This window comes from Sylvia atricapilla, chromosome 13, assembly GCF_009819655.1.
Source record: "Sylvia atricapilla isolate bSylAtr1 chromosome 13, bSylAtr1.pri, whole genome shotgun sequence".
Classification (NCBI taxonomy): domain Eukaryota; kingdom Metazoa; phylum Chordata; class Aves; order Passeriformes; family Sylviidae; genus Sylvia; species Sylvia atricapilla.
In genome coordinates, this window is record NC_089152.1 from 2,649,815 (window position 1) to 2,667,629 (window position 17,815).

The window sequence follows — 17,815 nt, forward strand, 5'->3', positions numbered from 1 at the left end:
TTGCCCTTGGACCACTGTGGAATCCCCCTGCTATGCCCTGATTCCAGCCCCTGAGCTGCTGTGAAAGGGTAACACTCAAAAATGCAGAAAGAAATTGTTTTTCTTGGAGAAAAGACCCCGTAGATAGATCTGGGTGGATCACTTCTCTGTAAAGAGACTTTTGAACACTGGAAAGTCCATGTACAGGAGTCAGTGTGGGATGGTCCCTCTGGGAAGGCCCAGGCAGAGCTGTACTGCCCAGCCCTCCCTGTGCCCCACTCCTGCTTGAGGGCAGATGACCAGCCCAAGTATTTCTATTTGCAGGTGTACAGAGCTTTTTTTGCCAGCAGCTGTAAGATTGATGGAATTCCCTAAACACTGCTTTGACCTCAGCATTTCTGGAGTATAACCCAGCTCTCATCAGAGACAGGGAGAAAGATGAATGCAGAGATTTTCAGTGTTCCTGTTTACTGATGGAGAACTGAGAATATCTCTTGAGTTTCCTCCTCTCCTGCTTCAAACAAATGGGACTAAAGGCTGCAGGGACATTTGGCCCAGGGATAAGGCACTTTTTAGGGACTCGGGAGATGTGGGTTCAGCTGTGGTATACATAACACAGGATGATGTTTTTGTCCCATGCTATCATTCTGTCTAGTGAAATGTGTTTTCTTTTGCCTTTCTTGTGTCTATCTGGTGTTCAGGGTTCTTGTGCCAGGATTTTGCTCTGTTATGGGTCTGTACATCCATCTTGCACAATGGATTTTATTCTTGGTTGCTGCCACTTGGTGCTACTATAGTGCAAATTAAGGATTAGTGATTGTATCATGAGCAGCAAATGTCACAGTTACATCAGTGCAATGGGATGCATCCTCTCCCTGCAGGAAAATGGTAGGAAAATGTGAGATGCAGTAGTCAGAAGAGTTTCCTCTCAGAAAGCTCCTCAGCAGAAGTCAGGGACTCTTATCCGTCCTTGTCCCAGGACAGATCTTTTGGAGTAAGTGACACCAGCAGCAGGAGAGGATGCTCACAGAGGCAGACTTAGTCATTGTGGTCCATATGGAGTACTTTATGGCTTGAAATGCTGGAAGATAAAGCAGCTCCTTTTTTTATTTGCATTCCTGCTGTCTTGCATGTTGTGTTTTCCTTACATACCTTATATATATACCTTATACCATATATTTCCTTATATGCACATCTTCTCTTTGCAGTTCACAGTGCAGTTCCTTCTTTATGCTGCTGATATCCAAATGTTAACAGGGCTGTTTGGGGCTGGATCATTGGCTCAGGGGTTTTCCCCAGGAACATTCAAGGCATACTTTACGCATGTTCAGTGTGACTGGCACACAAACACTGTGCTCCTTTTGTTTCATGTACATCTCAGAGTTACTGAGGGTTACGCCAGCCACATGATTTAGAATCCTGGAATGGTTTGAGTTGGAAAGACTCTTAAAGATCATCTCATTCCACCCCCAGCCATGAACAGAGACACCTTCCACTAGGGCAGGTTGCTCTGAGTCCTTGGTCTTGAACACTTCCAGGGATGGAATCCACAACTTCTCTGGGCAGCCTGTGCCAGGGCCTCACCACCTCTTCCAAACTCCTGACCTAAATTTCCCCTCTTCCAGTTTGAACTCATTACTCCTTCTCCTGTCACTACAGTTCCCGATGAAAGAGGATATGCTCTTAGAAGAGATGTACTTAGAGGGTGCCTGAAGTTCCCTTTAGACAGGAGGGAACCAGAAGCCTTCTGACGATGGTGCTGTCGTTGCAGGCTCCCACTCCACCGTGTACAAGGACCCCATGATCCTTGTGGGCCCGGAGAACCTGACGCTGACCGTGCACCAGACCGCGGTGCTGGAGTGCATCGCCACCGGCAACCCGCGCCCCATCGTCTCCTGGAGCCGCCTCGGTAAGCCCCAGGGGTCACTGGGATTCCCTCCTCCTCCTCCTCTCCATAGCCATCATGTAGGAAATAGGTAGGTGCCGCTGACTGTTTTATACAACAACTGATTCACCCTCTCCCTTCCCACAGAAGGTAATTGAAGGCTTGAAGTGCTTTTTATCCTCGTGTCTATACTTCGTTTTTTCTCTCTGCCAAGATTCTGTTTTCAGCTGTTAGAGGAGTGGGTTGGTTAAACCTGTAGATGTTTCATGAAAGGTGATAATTTTATCTTTTCTCAAGTGACAGCATCTTCTTCTGCTGCATCAAAAACATCACCACTGTTGGCCTAGAGAAGCAAAATCATACACAAACACATCTTTCACATAAAAACAGACTTGAAAGAAATTTGCTGCCTGTTCGGGGAGTTTTAAAAGAATTTTAAGGGGGAGAGAATGTTTAAAGTAGTGTATCTGAAGCCCTGAAAAAACAAATGCTTGCTGCTTGGGTCCGTGATATGTTTTTAAATCAGCATGGAAAGCAGAGACACTGGCTGATGGCATCATGCAAGTGAGGAAGAGCAAAGGGCTGTGTTTCTCTAAGGTTTATTTTAGGTTCTAACTTTGTGATGATAGCTTAGAAACTGTTTTGCTCAGAGCAAGACTTCCATTGCCCTACAGAAACCTGTGCTGATGGATTTTATCTGCCAGAGCTTGTAACTCTGCCCATGTGCACAGTGGGGTTGTGTTCAGTTAGGATTTCCTGAGATCTTGTGGTCCTTGAGGCCACATAATTTTTGGGATTTTCATCTCCCAGTGTCTCCTAAGGTGGCTGTGAAACTTAAACAGGGATAATTCAGTCCCATGCTGCTGTGCTGATTGTGGGACTCCACTCCCATGGCTCTCCAAGGCTGAGTGTCAGCTCATGGGCAGGGTGACTTCCAGCTCCAGAGCTGCCTGCCAGGGAATGAAGACTTGCATCCAATATAGTTGCACATTTTTTCCGTGTTTTCCCTCCTTGCATCCTCTAGTGGCTTGTAAAACCAGCCTTTGTATTCCACTAACTGGTATTTTTGCCTCCAGAGCCATAATCATCAGATTGATGCTGTTTTAAAAATTCCCCAGATACTCTGTATCACTGGTTTGGTTCTCTTGGACACAAGGCAGCTCTATGTTAGTACTCAACTATAATAAACTACTTTATAATTGCCTTAATTATAAGTGCTTATTACCTTCTTCAAAACACTTGTCTCTATAGCACAGTGCAATAATGAAGATGTAATAGCACCGTGTGATGTTTGTCTGCATGGTCTGAGCTCAGCATTGCCTTCCACCAAAAATAAATACCCTCACTTGCTGCTTTGCAGCACAGCGGCAGAATCAGAGCTACTGAATGGGAAACAGATCCTGTGATTTTCCCTCCCCTTCAGCAGGAATGTTTCCTGTCCAAAGCATCACAAGGTCTCATTTAAGATGACAGTGATCCTGACAGCGACGCGGTGCACGGGCTCTGGGATGACTTGGAGGGTTTGTCATCTCTTTGTAGCCATTTCGGAAGCGCTTTCATCTCTCCTTATCTGTGTGATCATGAGAAAGGAGAGGGGTTTGTGCTGGACAGGGAGGTCCTTAGAGTATCTGTCATCTCTGACTTCCTCCATGTGAAGGTCTTCTTCCTGAAGTTTCTCCTACAGATACCTAACTCAGCTTGGGAAAAGAATCCCTTTTAATCCATTTGCAGAAATAAAAAATTCCACAGACACCAAGTCTTAGAGAGATGCAGCTGATTTAGCAATAGGAATGGCTTAATTTAAGCAAAAACGTCAATTCTGTGTGAGTATCTTTCTTGCCTTGTAGAAATAAGGAAGAGCTGTGGCATTGCTGTTGTGCTGGGGCTTGCACAGGGCACGTTGCCTTTTTGGAAACTCTCTCTGAGCCCCTTTGCTCACAGTTTTGACATTGTGGCATTTCTTCTGTCAAAAAGGAGCAAAAGAACAATTTTGCTTTCACAGCTTTCTGGTGCAGGGGAAAGCAAGCCATAAACACCATTTGCAGTTCTTGCTTTGGCTTTGCTAAAACCTGGCTGGTTTTCAGTGGGAAAGGCAGCTATATTTTGCTTGAAGGAAATCATTCAAATTCTGGGCCAGTTTTTGAGTGTCACACAATCAATTTTGAATTTAATTTCTTTGGGAATATGTTGTAGCCCCTGACCACAAACAGAATTCCTGTGTCTCGCTGTGCATGAAATGTCAACATTCATTAGAGAGCAGGCTCTGAGAGAGATGTAAAATCATTAAGGGTTTGTTCAGGGAAGATAGGGCTTTTCCTTTCAGAGCTACGCACTTCAGGCTTGGACCTATATGTGTGCACAAATGAATATCCTGGGCACTTACTGCAAAGCCTTTTGAATGAACGACGATTTTAATGTATCCTTACCCTTTAACTGACAGGCCACTGAGCTGGCCTCCATAAAAGGTACCAAGGCAGAATAATAAACTATTTAGAGAGATACAGAAAAGTGAGGCGAGAAAGAAAGGACAGTGATTATCTGATAGCGTTATACAGAAGTTGTCAGAAAGGGCCGCACAATGGGAAGGAAATTACTAAAGAGGGAGCCATTCAAGAAGTAAACTATACAACAATTGTAGGAGCCAATTAATTGGTAACTTATTGGACACAGAAGCTTGCAATAGATGGCTGACTGGTTGACAGGAGCACCGTTCCCGTAAGTGTTTAGAAATAATAGAGTAAATTTCACCACTTCACATACTGAATAGTCAACTGTTGCAATGTACTCTAAATATGCTAATCCACAGTGCCCAGTGTCCGCAGGAGCAGGAGACCCATGTGTCTAAAGAGTGGAAGGCTACTATGACACAATACAAAGAATTCACAAAAGACCTAAATGATCAACATTAGAAAGTTGTTACTTTCTTTCTACTTGCTACTTATAAAGAAAGGCGTTGGTGTTGTTGCATATTCATATCGCCTGGCACGTTTTAAGGGGGCTCCGTAATTGGTGCTGGTGTGCCAATCACTCGGTTAGCAGGCGGAGAATGGGCTCCAGAAAGCATCACATACACCTTGGAAAAATAAATAATGCGGCTCCCAAACTGCAGGCGTCTTTCTTCCAGACTTCAGCCCCATGGGGAACATGGAAGTAGCTAAAGGGGCCTAAAGGAAGGCTGGAGGGGGACTTTTTGCAAGGGTATGCAGTGATAGGACAAAGTGAGAATGGCTTTAAGCTGAAACAGGGTAGATTTAGACTGAATATTAGGAAGAAATTCTTCCCTGTGAGGGTGGGGAGGCCCTGACACAGGTTCCCCAGAGAATCTGTGACTGCCCCATCTCTGGAAGTGTCCAAGGCCACGTTGGGCAGGGCTTGGAGCACCCTGGGATGGTGGAAGATGTCTCTGCCAAGGAAGGGGAATTGGAATGAGATGATCTTTATGGTCCCTTCCAACTCAAACGATCCTATGATTCAGTGACATCTCTATTTGTCTGTAGCCAGAGCATCTTTTGGGAGCATCTCCCATTTGGAGTATGGTCTCCTTTATTAATTAGAGATCTCTCTGCTCTTCACAAGAGCTGAACCTCCCCCTTTTGTCCTCATCAACTGAGGGATCGAAAGAGAGAATCTCTCAGGCATTTCCCTCCAGACTGGCTTTTTTTCAGCCCTCAGATTTTCTGCTTTTGACTTCTATAAAAGAAGTAGAACATCATGTTAAATGAGCAGTGGTTTCAAGCCTGTCTGGATCCTGACAGCTTTGGGAACTGAGCAAATGTTGGCTTTTGCCGTCTAATCAGATCTCTTCCATGAAGAGATTACTTTGTGGTGGCAGGTGATGCCAGAAAGGTGAATTTAAAGGGTTTGGATTGCCTGATTCAAACCATTCTTCAGGTCTCCGTGTAAAGAAAACAGGGTTAAAATAAATAGCAACCTCTGCAAAGCAGGTGTGAGACATCAGTCCCTCAGCACAGCGGTTCTGCAAAGTGCTGAGCTTTCAGGATGCAAGGAATTTCTTGTGTAAACACCCTGTATTATTTATATGTGTTGTCAGTGTTGCTAATTTGGACTAGATATTAGCTGAAGACCTTCTAGCTGACTGCAGGATGGCTCAGGCTGAGTGAGGCACAGTAGAGTGAGAAGGATGGAGCAGACTGGGAAAGCAGAGATGTTTCTGGAGAAGCTCTTATCAGTGCTTTTGGAAAGAGGAGTTGAGTGAGAGGTGTCTGCAGTGATCAGGCACAGTGATCTTTGCTGGCTATTAGAGGTGGCCACACTGACCCAAATGGCAGCTCCACCGAGGCTTCTGAGCTCGGAGGGCTTTGTTCTCCAGGGAGATGAAAGATGTGTGGACAGGAGATATTTCCTCAGACACCAGGCTTCTAATAGCTGGAGCTGGAGAGATAACTGAGGGCATATTGATGCCAGTATTTGGACTGGGGTGGGAGAGCACTAGCTGCAGGCTGAGTCTTTGCATGCTTAAATGATGGAGCACGTTATAAATAATACAGTAAAACTGCTGACATTCAAGTCACATATTTCTCAAGGCAGTGATATGATGAAGGATCCAGGTATGATCACTTTGCATCTTTCACTGGTCCCATCCCTCCCTCAAGAGAGAGATTTGATTTTTACGCCTATTGTAAATACGGACTTCCGAAAGGTCTAATTTAAAAGATAAAATCAAGTTCAATTTGGATTTAATTCAGACCTCTTTACACTTCAGTTCAAATGCTGTGTGAAAGAAATGGTTCCTTGTTATTGCTCATTAAATGTGGGACAGGTCATGTTTTACTGTCCTTTTTATGACTGAGCCATTTACTGCGGCGGTGGCTTGGCCAGCAGTGTGATCCTTTAATGACATTGTTTTTCTCTCTCTAAAAGACCTGAGCATTTTTCTTTGCAATGCAAATAATGAAGAGGTCTGGCATTTCCTGTCTAATGAAGCAATGAAACCTTTCAGCTCTTCAAAATTTCCTGAAAAACAATATATGCAGAGCATGGCAGGAGATAGGTTTGGGAAGTGTTTTTGTAGCTCTCAGTCTGTGCTTTGCTGATGTTTCCTAGCAAGATGCTGCCTGCAATCTGAAATGAGATCCCTCACTCCTATGGTTGTATTGGGTTTTCATGACAAGGTTTTGGTAGTGTGGGGCTACAGGGATGGCTTTAGTGAGGAGCTGCTGGGAGCTTTCTCATATCCAATGGAGCCAATTCCAGCCAGCTTCAGGATGGACCCACCACTGCCCAAGGCCAAGCCCATCAGCAGTGATGGCAGCACCTCTGGGAAAACAAATTTAAGAAGGGAAAAAGTTATTGCCCAACAGCAAATTGCAGCTGGAGAGAAGAGTGAGAACATGTGAGAGGAACAGCCCAGCAGACCCCAAGGTCAGTGCAGAAGGAGGGGCAGGAGCTGCTCCCAGCGCCAGAGCAGAGATTCCCCTGGGTGGGGTGCAGCCCACGGTGGAGCACCTGTGCCTCTGCCCATTGAGTTCCACAGGTAAGGAGTGATCCATTTGCAGTCCATGGAGGAGCAGGAGTTTTCCCAATCTGTTCTAGAACCTGTTAGTTATGAATTACCCAAATTCTCTAATATTTTTTACTACACAAAGCATGATATTAAATCTAAAGCATGTGATTGCAGGGTAACTTGTATCTAGGCCTGTATGCCATCTGTGTTGAAGTGTGAAGCTTATGGCAAGATTATGGCACAGACTTTGGAGCACAAGACCAGGGTCTTCCACTGTTGTGGAGCACATGAGTGTAGCAGTCTCATGGGGCGGTCAGGTGGGGACATCATCAGGGCTGGTTCTTGTTTCTCTGGTTTCTGTAGGTTCTTTAAACTCCTCCATGAGCAAGCTTGAGAGAAATTAATTCCTGATGCCTGTCTGATGAAAGTGTGCTCCCTTTAACTCCTCCTCCAGTAAAAATCCTCCCCTGCCTTGCCCCTCTGCTCAGACACCCTGACAGGTGCTAGGCCTGATTTAGAGCTGCCTTTGTCAGACAGTGTCTTAAAGCACAAATCAATGAAACAATAGAAAGCAATAGCCTGATACTAATGAAACACATTGTAATTAGAGCTGGCTGGGAATTTTCCAGAGAAAACAAGAAAAAAGTGAGTTCCCTGATAGTGAACTATTTCACTTGCCTCATATCCAGCACTCAGGGTGGGGGCAGCCCTTTTCAGTTGCCCTTTCAAGCCAGAGTAAATGAGATAGAACCACCAGCTCAAAGTTTAGGGCTCCTCAGCCCTAAACTAGTATGTGTTCAAGAGCTAAGGAATCGAAAATTCCATGGTTTTCTTATTTTCAGAAGCCACAAAAATCCATCAAGAATTATCAGGTAAAGTGATGTAACTTCTAGGTCAGGTAATCTGCAGCTCATAAATTGCTGGTGGCTGGGAAAGTGCATCAGGGAAGCACTACAGTAGGTAGGTCAGGAGTTCTTCCTGAAGCCTCTCTGTTGGAAATAGGCTACTGAGCTGCTTGGATCCCTGCTCATTCTAATGCAAGAACCCAGGCAATGGCTCAGAGAAGCTGAGATGACTTAGCTTGGTTTAACCACTCTGTTGAACTGTGTTCTGGATGGTTCATCTTAATCTGAACACATGGTTGAAAGCTTTCACTGTTTCTGTGGTGGTGCTTTGGGTTTTTAAGCAGCAACAAAGAGTGATTTTGGGCAAACATGTAAATAAGGATCTGGTTTCTGCAGAAGGTAGTTCTAATTAAGAGCATTGGCTAAATCCCATTTACTTAACCTGGCAAAAAGCAGTAGCAGAACATGGCACCACTCCATAAGTACTTAGACTAGACCTCACTGAGGGCTGTGCCCTGGAGAACCTCCCCAAAAGTCCAGCACGTGACTCTTGTCCTTCTTTCCTTCTTTCAGACGGCCGCCCGATTGGCGTGGAGGGGATCCAGGTGCTGGGCACAGGAAACCTGATGATCTCGGACCTCACAGTGCAGCATTCGGGCATCTACGTGTGCGCCGCCAACAAACCCGGCACGCGGGTGCGCCGCACCGCGCAGGGCAGCCTCGTCGTGCAGGGTGAGCCCCTGGGACCCTCAGGGCGTGGGCTGGGCAGGTGACTTCACTTCTCTGGTGCTACCAGACAAAGCGCTTCTTTTCTAGACACGTGGTTTGCCAAGTGGGTGTGTGTCTGTGTCCCGTGCAGGTGAGTCGCAACCAGGTATGGTTCAACTGAGGCATCAGCTGTATGGGCTACAGTGATTTCTCACCCCATCACAGGCGTTTCTTTGTCTTAGCAGATGCTGGTTGTTACTTGTTACTATACTTGTGCATCTCCGCAGAAAGCCTGAATTAATCAGCCAAATTTGTCTGATGGTCCTTAGTGATAAAAGAACATGGTCTCTGTTCTCATACTGGACACCTCTGAATGATAGATATGACTCCTGCAGTGGTATGCAGCAGTGGATACCACTCACAGGGTGTTGCTCTCCAACTGAAATGGCACCAGTAAGTCTAAAACCATTTCCAAAAAGTCTCTGAGACTGTTTGATGTAGAAGCTGACACTATGTCTGAGCGACTTGCCAGGACCTAGTGAAGCACCCTTTGGGGGCTGTGCCCATGGGATACAGGTTGCTCCTCTCTCTTCCTGCAGCAACTGTCCTGAAATGCTACTTGTAAAGGGCAGTTCAACCCAAAGTAGAGATCAGCACTAGGGAAAGCACACGAATCCCTTCCACATGCTCTGTATGACCAGTCTCCATGGTGAGGGGAGCCAGGCAAGCGTTTGAGAAGGCAAACCCAGCTGGCAGCATGCTCTGAATGGCAGCAATCCACCCCTGATTACAAGCACTCACCTCCTCTTCAAGCTAGTCCACTTAAAGCATCTCACCGCTCTCATCAGTTCACTCATTAACTATTGACTGATGATATCCTGAATCTAAAATTACACACCTCCTGCCGGAGCTGCTAATTGAACCTTTCGTGCTGCTGATGGGGAAAGTGCCCTGCTCCAGCCCTGATGTCACGGTGATCCCACCAGCCAGCCGTGGAGGAGCAATGTAGGAAGGGTGTAGAAAGGGCTCAGCCCCCTGAGCCCCAGGTGCTGACCAGACATGAGACAAGGTGAAAACTCACTGTTTCTTTTGCTCTTGGATTTCTGGGTGAGTAATGCAATGAGGGGACCTCCCAGCGGACACAGCTATGAATCCCCTTATTAAGAAACATCAACCCCAGCATTAAGAGCAACCTCTCTGTACTGATACAAACTCTTTAGAGCTGTTGCAGGACAGCTCTGCACGTGGTGCGTGTAGAAGTCTCACAAGTCCAAATGCCAAGCTGATGTCCAGGATGCAGGGAGGCAGACCAAAAACAAATCACTTGGAAAATCCGTGAAGTTTTAAAAATACAGCTATTGAATATGGTTGACTGCTCCTGTTAGCAACTGAATGAGAGGGTGAAAAGTAGCACAACTTCTCATTGCTGCCGATAGCAGTTTTTAGTCTATTTGGAAATTTGAAAGTTGAACATCAGCTCTCAAGCACTGGTCTAGTGCTGGAGTTCAGCTGCTGCAGAATTAGTGTGGATTTTCTCCTGGCAAGCCAAGATAAGAATTTATCCCAAAAATGTCATTCACAGGGCCGTTGGAGCCCCGTCTTTCTGTGGAGGAAGGATGTTCCTGCATTCAGCATCAGCAGAGAAGCTGGCAGTGGTGTGAGGAAGTCTGGCCAGTGTGTCCTTGGCATAGCCTTTACACAGGACCTGCAGTGTCCAGGATCCCAGCCTGTATTGCCCATCCTTAAAATGCTTTATGTGTTTTAGGGAAATGTTCCCCAGGCAGGGTAATGGCAGACCCTGGCCAGGCAGCTGAGCTCATCCCAGGTTTGCTCACCCTCCCTCTGGAAGCAGTTTTTCCTGCCTCTGCATCTCATTTTGCCTGAATTTTCCAGCTGAGAGGTACAAATGATTGCTGTTCAGGTTCGTCTGGGAAGAAAACAGCGATAATGACTGACATGGGAGGCTGTGGGTTTTATCTTTGTCAAGATGTCAGCGATGCAAATTACATCCGTAAAGAGAAGAAAAGCAAAGAGCGGGCTATCAAAAGCCTGGTTGGAGAGGAAGTTAGCACAGGGCCAGGACAATACGGCATCCTCAAAGCACACCAGGCCAGGTACTTGCTGCCTTTATGCAGGGGCCCTTGAAGTGCCTGGAGGCACAAATTAACTTGCCCCAGTCTTTTGAAGGAGGGACGTTTTATAGGTGGGAAACTGTAGGAGAAAGGCGATGTTTCCTGTTGTAAGGCAAGGAGTTAGCGGGAGGCTGGAACTGAGACCACATCCTCCCTCCTGGTACCAGCAGTGGTCCTTGTCCCATCCAGAAGCTGCGTGGGCAGAGGTGTCTCAATACAGGGCTTTGCTCTTCCTCCAGCAGTAATGTCCTTTCCATTGCAGGTTTTCCTTCAGATAATCCAACACCATTTTATTATCTTCCTGGGAATTCCTCCTCCCTCCAGAGGAGAAGGCGTCAATCCCCCACTCCTTCCCTCTCTGCCCTCCCTTGGCCATTTAGGCTCCTTTGATCTCTTTTGTAAGGTTCTCACACAAGAAAGTTTCCATTTTCCCTTCAGATCCTGGCGCAGCCATTTGAATATTGCTTTGTGCTGGGCTTCGAATGAAAGTCTCACGGGGGGAGTTGTGGAAGGGCCGAATGCGGCCGACTGAAATCAAGGGTGTGCGTGTGTGTGAGGCGAGGGAAGAGTAGGCTTCCGTGGCAAGGGAAAAAATATATCAAAGCACTTTCCCTCTACCTCCTGCGCAATCTTTTGTGCTTTATTATGTGTTTGGTGTCATAACAAACTGATGGGCTGTGAATGGCCAGATGGTCACCAGTGTTCTCCACTCCACGCTTCATTTCCTCCTGAAAGCTATGTAGAAAAATGAGATCCCATCTCATAAATGAGGGCCCATCTTAAGGACATGGGTTTGAAGGCTCTGCTGACAATGCCTGCCTTGTTTGCCTTGCTTTCTGTTGGCAGGACTGGGCAGCGCTCCTTGGTCCAGCAGATCCGGCCACCGCTGCGCTTCCTGATGTTTCTTCCATCGTTCTTGCTCGCTGGCATCACAAGCCTTGGCTGTGGGCTGGAATTCAGCAGCAGATGTATTGCATTGCTGTGGTTTAGACTTGGCTCTCTGGTACTTGGTTTGTCCTTGAGTTTAGCCCTGAATTCATTCTACGAACCAGCTTCAATATGTGCTGTGTGTGTCAGTGTCCCCCATGGAACAGTTCCCTTCCTGTCCACATTTTCCTTCTCAAGAAAAGCCACCACACAGGGACAGAGATCTTGTCTGTCAGGATGCTTGAGGTAGCTGGGGTGTCTGATCCCAGTGGAGCATTCTTCCAGGACCACACTTGTGGGTGATGTGGGAACATACCCTGCTGCTGTGGAGCTCCAGCCTGCACCTTGATGGGGCAAGAATTTCATGAGGGCTGCAAGACAGGCTCCATGTCAGCCCCCTTGAGTGTTCTCTGCCTATTTTCCAGGGGCCATAGGCACACTGTCTCTCTTTGGCCCTTGCAGTCCCATCACTGCTACCATAAATTACTCAAGCAAACATCTGAGTATCCTCTGTAGTGAACAGAGTGAAGCCAAGTGAGCAGCAGTTGTCTTAAATCTCCTGTCACCATTTGCTGTGCTTGCGTGACTTCCCCACTGACCTGAGTTCTCCTTATACCCTTGTTGTGGGTGCCAGTAGCTTAATTTATGAGGTTTTGTTGTTTCCATGTTATTCTTCCTTCTCTTCACCCCAGCCTCCCTCCCCAGCCCTGCCACTCTGTCCACTTGAGAATTAATGAATTAATGACACTTCATACTGAGATGCAAGAGGCACGGATTGGTCTGGCACCAGAGCACTGGCTGTCAGTGCTCCCTTAACCTTAGCATCTTCTCAGTGATCCACGAGACCTTCTGTGGGCCATCAGGTGCTGCCATAAGCACCACACCACAACCTCATGGCGAAGACAGCAAAGCTTCCTGCTGTCTTGGGGGACACACTGGTTGCAGGTCCCTGCTGACATGTCCTGAAAGAGATGGAGCCCATTGGGGTCTCCTGTTAGAAGCTGATGGTTGCAGTGCATCTCCATGCTATCACAGTTTGCTGAGCACAGTAAAAGCTATTGAATCACTTCATTAACCATTCTGGGGGTGATATTAAGTGTTATTGCTTTTTGATACTGATGTCATGCCTTTAAATATTCATTAAAACTGCATGATCCCCTCCCTCCCATTAAGTCCTGAATAATCAACACTCTGGTTTCTTCAGACTTCACAAGCCTGGGCTGGATCCTGCCCACTCCTCTCTGTCACATTTGAATCCTCTGCTCTTAACAGTGATCTCCATTAATATCTTTATTAAATCATAATGGAGAGCTGAGAAACACTTCCTCTGGCTGCCTGCAATGGCCTTTAGGCATGTAGTGTGGAAGGGGCAGAGGTGTTCAGGCCACTCTGCCTCGATGCAGGCTGGGATGGGCCCTGACAAGATGCTTTGTTAATTATAAGTGAATAGGAGGGTGAAGTGCTGGCAATGGGGCAGCTGAAGGCAAGGCTGCCAGCAGGCAGGATTGGCTTCTGCTCCTTCCCCACTAACCCAGGCAAATTCTTGGATCCTGTCAAAAACGTTTGGAAGGGCAGGGGAGAAGACCCAAGAGAGGAGAAGAGATGTTTTTCTGCCCAGGAAAGGAGCTGTTTGCCCTGGGACCACATACCAGCAGTTTCCTGAGGACACCTTCCTCAGGGCACTGGTTATGAGGACAGGTTGGGTGAATCCCGGTCCAGGTAGCAGAGGGACACTCATTCACTCCATGTCCTTCAAATTCTACCTGTTCTCAGATCATGTCCTCTGACTCCATGGCTTTCTCCATGGGCCACTTTGGCACTACAGCTTCACACTGTTGATCAGGACAGAGCAACGTCTGGGGAAAGCCAGGAAGAGCAGGAACAGTGGAAGGACAATTTATGTCTTGCAGCAAGGGATGCCATGGAATAGGGAACAGCTTGGCACAGCAGAGGTGGAAACCTGCTCCCCAGAGAGTTTAAGCAAGTTAAACCGGGGCTGGGGTTGTGTTTAGCAAGGCAGGAAAGAGGAGGGATGGCAGAGGGGAGCAGGGACCCGAGGAACCCTTGTGGCCATGGCACCAAGCAGTGTCACTGGCACCGAGCCAGCGGCCGCAGCTGCACATTCGTCACCCCGAGTCACACGCGACACTGCTCCAATTACTCCCTCTTGACACGGGCTAATAAGGGAGGATAAGGAGAGACGGCAGTTCCAGAAGGGTTATGCCGGATGCTTCTTTCCATATTTCAACTTTGTTTCTGCTGGAACAAACGGTGGGTTTGAGATTTGATGAAGGGAGGGGGAGGCAGAGGCAAAGAGCCAAGAGGATCTTTAATGAAGCTGCAGGGAGGAGCTGGAAGGTGGCTGTGCCCTTCATTGGCATCGTGGATTTGCACCTGTGAGTGCTGCGGGTGCAGCTCGGGAGCCCAGATGAAAGCAGGGAGGTGCACAGCCACTTGCAAACTAATTGCTCCTGCAAAACTGCGCCAGCACAAAGCGGGGGGGGCGGGAGGCTGAGGAAAATCAAGTCTCTAATGCTCTCACTGTACGCCACAAAAGGGCCATTCATGGCAGGGATGAGGGGTTTTCCCCCTGTTTATCCTTGCTTCCAACTTTTATTGAACCCATCCTGAATTTTGTTTTAATCTGTGAGTCTAGAGGAAAAACACAGAAGGGAAGTAAAAGGGCAAGAGATTGACTGGCACATGGGGAAGTTTAGCAGGAGGTTCTGGAAGTACATGTCCATTGGGTTGCTGGGATCAGGTTCATTAGTGGAGCTCAGTGCTGACAGCAGTGGATAAACTCTGCTGGTGGATACCCTGTACCAGTAACATAAGTCAGACCTGCCATGCTCCACTTCCCTCTGGTTATTAAAAATGAAGGAGGGGGCTCCTTTGAGGGGGACGGGCTCTGTGATGAATTCCTCTGTCTTCCTGCTTGGAGGACTTAGAATCTGCACAACTGGACTTTTAACTCTCTCACCTGTCCCTGCAGTTTGGCCGTGTCGCAGCAGTAGCCATGCTCTTTCCTTACCAGCACACAGCTGAGAAAGACCTTTATCCCTGCAAGATGCTGCAGGAAACCCCAGGGGGTGTTTTGCCCATGAACCATAAGACTCAACTCTTGCATCCCATCTGCAGCATGGCCACTCCTCAGTATATTTTGCTGGACCAGTTTGTTCCCTTCTCCAATCCCTACATCTCTGCTGGTGGCACAGCCACCAACCCCATGCTTGAAAAATGCCAGTGAGTGCCTCTGAATGTGTCTCCCTAGATAATCTTTCTTTTGTCAGAAAAATTTAACGTCAGCCATCCGTTACGTGATGTTAGCCAGTAAATTTATTATGGGCCTGTGCCTCTTATCTGTTTGTCTTCATTGTGTCTGCTGCCGGTTCCACCTGATTTTAGGTTTCAGTAGCAACATGCAGTATATTTATCACTTTGCCCTTTGAAGCAGAACTGCTTGAATAATCTCACCTATTTGGCAGTGTCTGTCAGGCCCTGCTTTCTGTAGGATGATACGCTGGTTTACTCTGATAAATGATTTAAAATCTAATTTGAGATGCTGGAAGGAAGAGATCGCTTACTGTTTAAAAATCTTACTGCCAAAGGCGAAAACATCTGGTGACAAGGTGAGCAGCAGTTAAAGGCATGGTGTAGTCTTCTGCAAGGCACGCCAGGAACCCAGAAGTCCCAGGCTGAAGATGTGGGGTAAAAAAGGTTCCCGAATCTTTTGGTGACAGGAATAGTTGGCGGCAAATCTGATATTTACTGGGGAGTGAACACCCTGCCAGATTGCTGTATGATATCCATACATTTCCTTCCATTTCAAGCAGTTTGCTGATGCCATTCAGCTTCCTTTGGACACAGCCAAGGTGTTGCTCTAGCTCTGCCATTGAGAAAACAGCAGATCTCCCCAGCTGAGCACTGGAGCTGCTTTCCATGGGAGACCAGGGAGAGGTGAAAGGGCCTAAACTTTGGTCCTGTTTGCCTGAACCCTGCAGAACTCATCTCAGCTTTCCATCACTTCTGATCTGGCCTTCAGGTACCTCCTGTGAAGCCATGACTGCCAGGGTGGGCAACCAAAAGGCAGCTTTACATTGTTTACAGGCACACCATCCAAAACAGAATTTCCTGCTGCCTGTGCTGTGGGTTGGCCAAGTATCCCACATTCCCAGGCAGACAAGGCTTACTGATGAGGTGGGGTTTTTTGTACCAGGATAAAGTGGGATCATCATGACTTTTCTTACCTCTTTCTCTTTGCTCCTTTCAGCCCCAGCAGAGTTTGTGCAGCATCCCCAGTCCATCTCCAGACCTGTGGGGACAACTGCCATCTTCACCTGTGTGGCCCAAGGGGAACCCCCTCCCCAGATCACGTGGCTGAGGAATGGGCAGATCCTGGAGACCAGTGACCACATCAAGCTGAAGAATAACAACAGGTAGGTCCTGGAGCACTGGGCTCTGGCACTGCTGTGGAAATGGGAGTGAAAGAGCTGTTGGATTGCTTTCTGCATAGCTAAGAGCTGATGGGAAGGTGGCCATGTTCTGAAACAGATCTGTGGATTCAGCTTGGGCTTTGATAAACTAAAACACTGCTCCAGTCCTGCTGGCTGTGCCTTATAGTCCTACAGTTTGGTGCTCCATGACATTTTGTGCCAGGACATCAGCATTAGACTTTGGCTGTTGATGCAGGAACCCAGAAAGAGCATCTGTTTTGTCTTGATCATCATCTGGGTGTTTCTGGAAGGGCTAAATGTTGTTCCTGGAGCTGACAGGGACCACGTTGACTCCTCAGTGGAGGAATTGTGCTTTAACGCCTGGATATTGACCTGCCTGGGTGTGCAAATGCAAATACATTAGAAATAATATTTGTGTGGAGCTTAACTTTCACTAAACTTCAGCCTTTTATCTCACCAGGGAAGAGTGTGTTCTCTGAGTACTAAATAACTGCATTTTCCTGTGAGGGGATGTGGATGTTTGTACTGAGGAAATGATGCACTTAGTGTGAAAATTACCAGTCGACAATGTAGTTTCTATGGAAATAGCATGAAAAAAATACTACAAAATAATAGCACCTGTGTTGTAAACCTGATGTATGGGGAGAGGTTTGTACTCTGTGGTGTCATAGAGCTGCTCTCTGTATTAACAAATGTGTCTCAGGAAAGCAACTACCCAGCCTCACTGGAGGGTCTGGACCTTCAGTTTAGACAGTTGGAAAGTGCTGTGCAGGCACCAGGGCTTGTTCCTCAGGGGCAAGAGTCAGTTTATTTTTCTGTCTATATAATGTGGCTTTTTGTTTTCTTCTTTGAGGGGTTTAAAAGCTTTGTTACATGAGTGATAGAAGGATGTGTGATGCAAGAAGGATAAGGTGCGAGTGGTAATAAAATCATCTCAATCAGTGGAGGTTTTCTCCAAACTGGAAGTTTTTAGAGCTTCAGAAAACTTTGTATGTACATACAGATGACACTCAGTTCAGGCCTGTGGTCTTCTAGTTCATAGCATGGCTTTCTGAGGCATGTCTGCCCTTAATGGTATGAACAGAGGAGAAGAGGAGGTAGGAAAATTAGTGCATCCCTTTTTATTGATGAGGAAGTGAAGTCAAACGTGCTGAAGTCCTAGTGGTCATTAAATCCATGGCAAAACTGACACTGAATCCAGCTCTGTATCTCACCCAGATGTCTCCCCTGTGAAATCATTCCTCTCCACTTGAGGAGAGCAGGAGTCAGGTCTCTGGTCATGGTCACATCTCCTGGCCAGGTCCCTGTGCCTGGAGCTGTGCTACCCATGCACATCAACTGCAACTTGGTGAACATCTCTGTAATCGTTTTCTTGTGAGAATCATTTAATGCAATTTAGCATCAGTCTTTTCCACAGTGAG

The 17,815-nt window shown here is 47.0% G+C and overlaps 1 protein-coding gene across 1 annotated transcript in view; it reads left to right on the forward strand.

Moving 5' to 3' along the window:
• Positions 1-17,815, forward strand: part of IGDCC3 (immunoglobulin superfamily DCC subclass member 3) — a 95,955-nt gene that overhangs the window by 62,119 nt on the left and 16,021 nt on the right. The window contains exons 5-7 of the mRNA XM_066328220.1: positions 1,751-1,888; positions 8,747-8,905; positions 16,211-16,376. Coding sequence (XP_066184317.1) covers positions 1,751-1,888; positions 8,747-8,905; positions 16,211-16,376 — 463 coding nt within the window. The remainder of the gene's footprint in view (positions 1-1,750; positions 1,889-8,746; positions 8,906-16,210; positions 16,377-17,815) is intronic.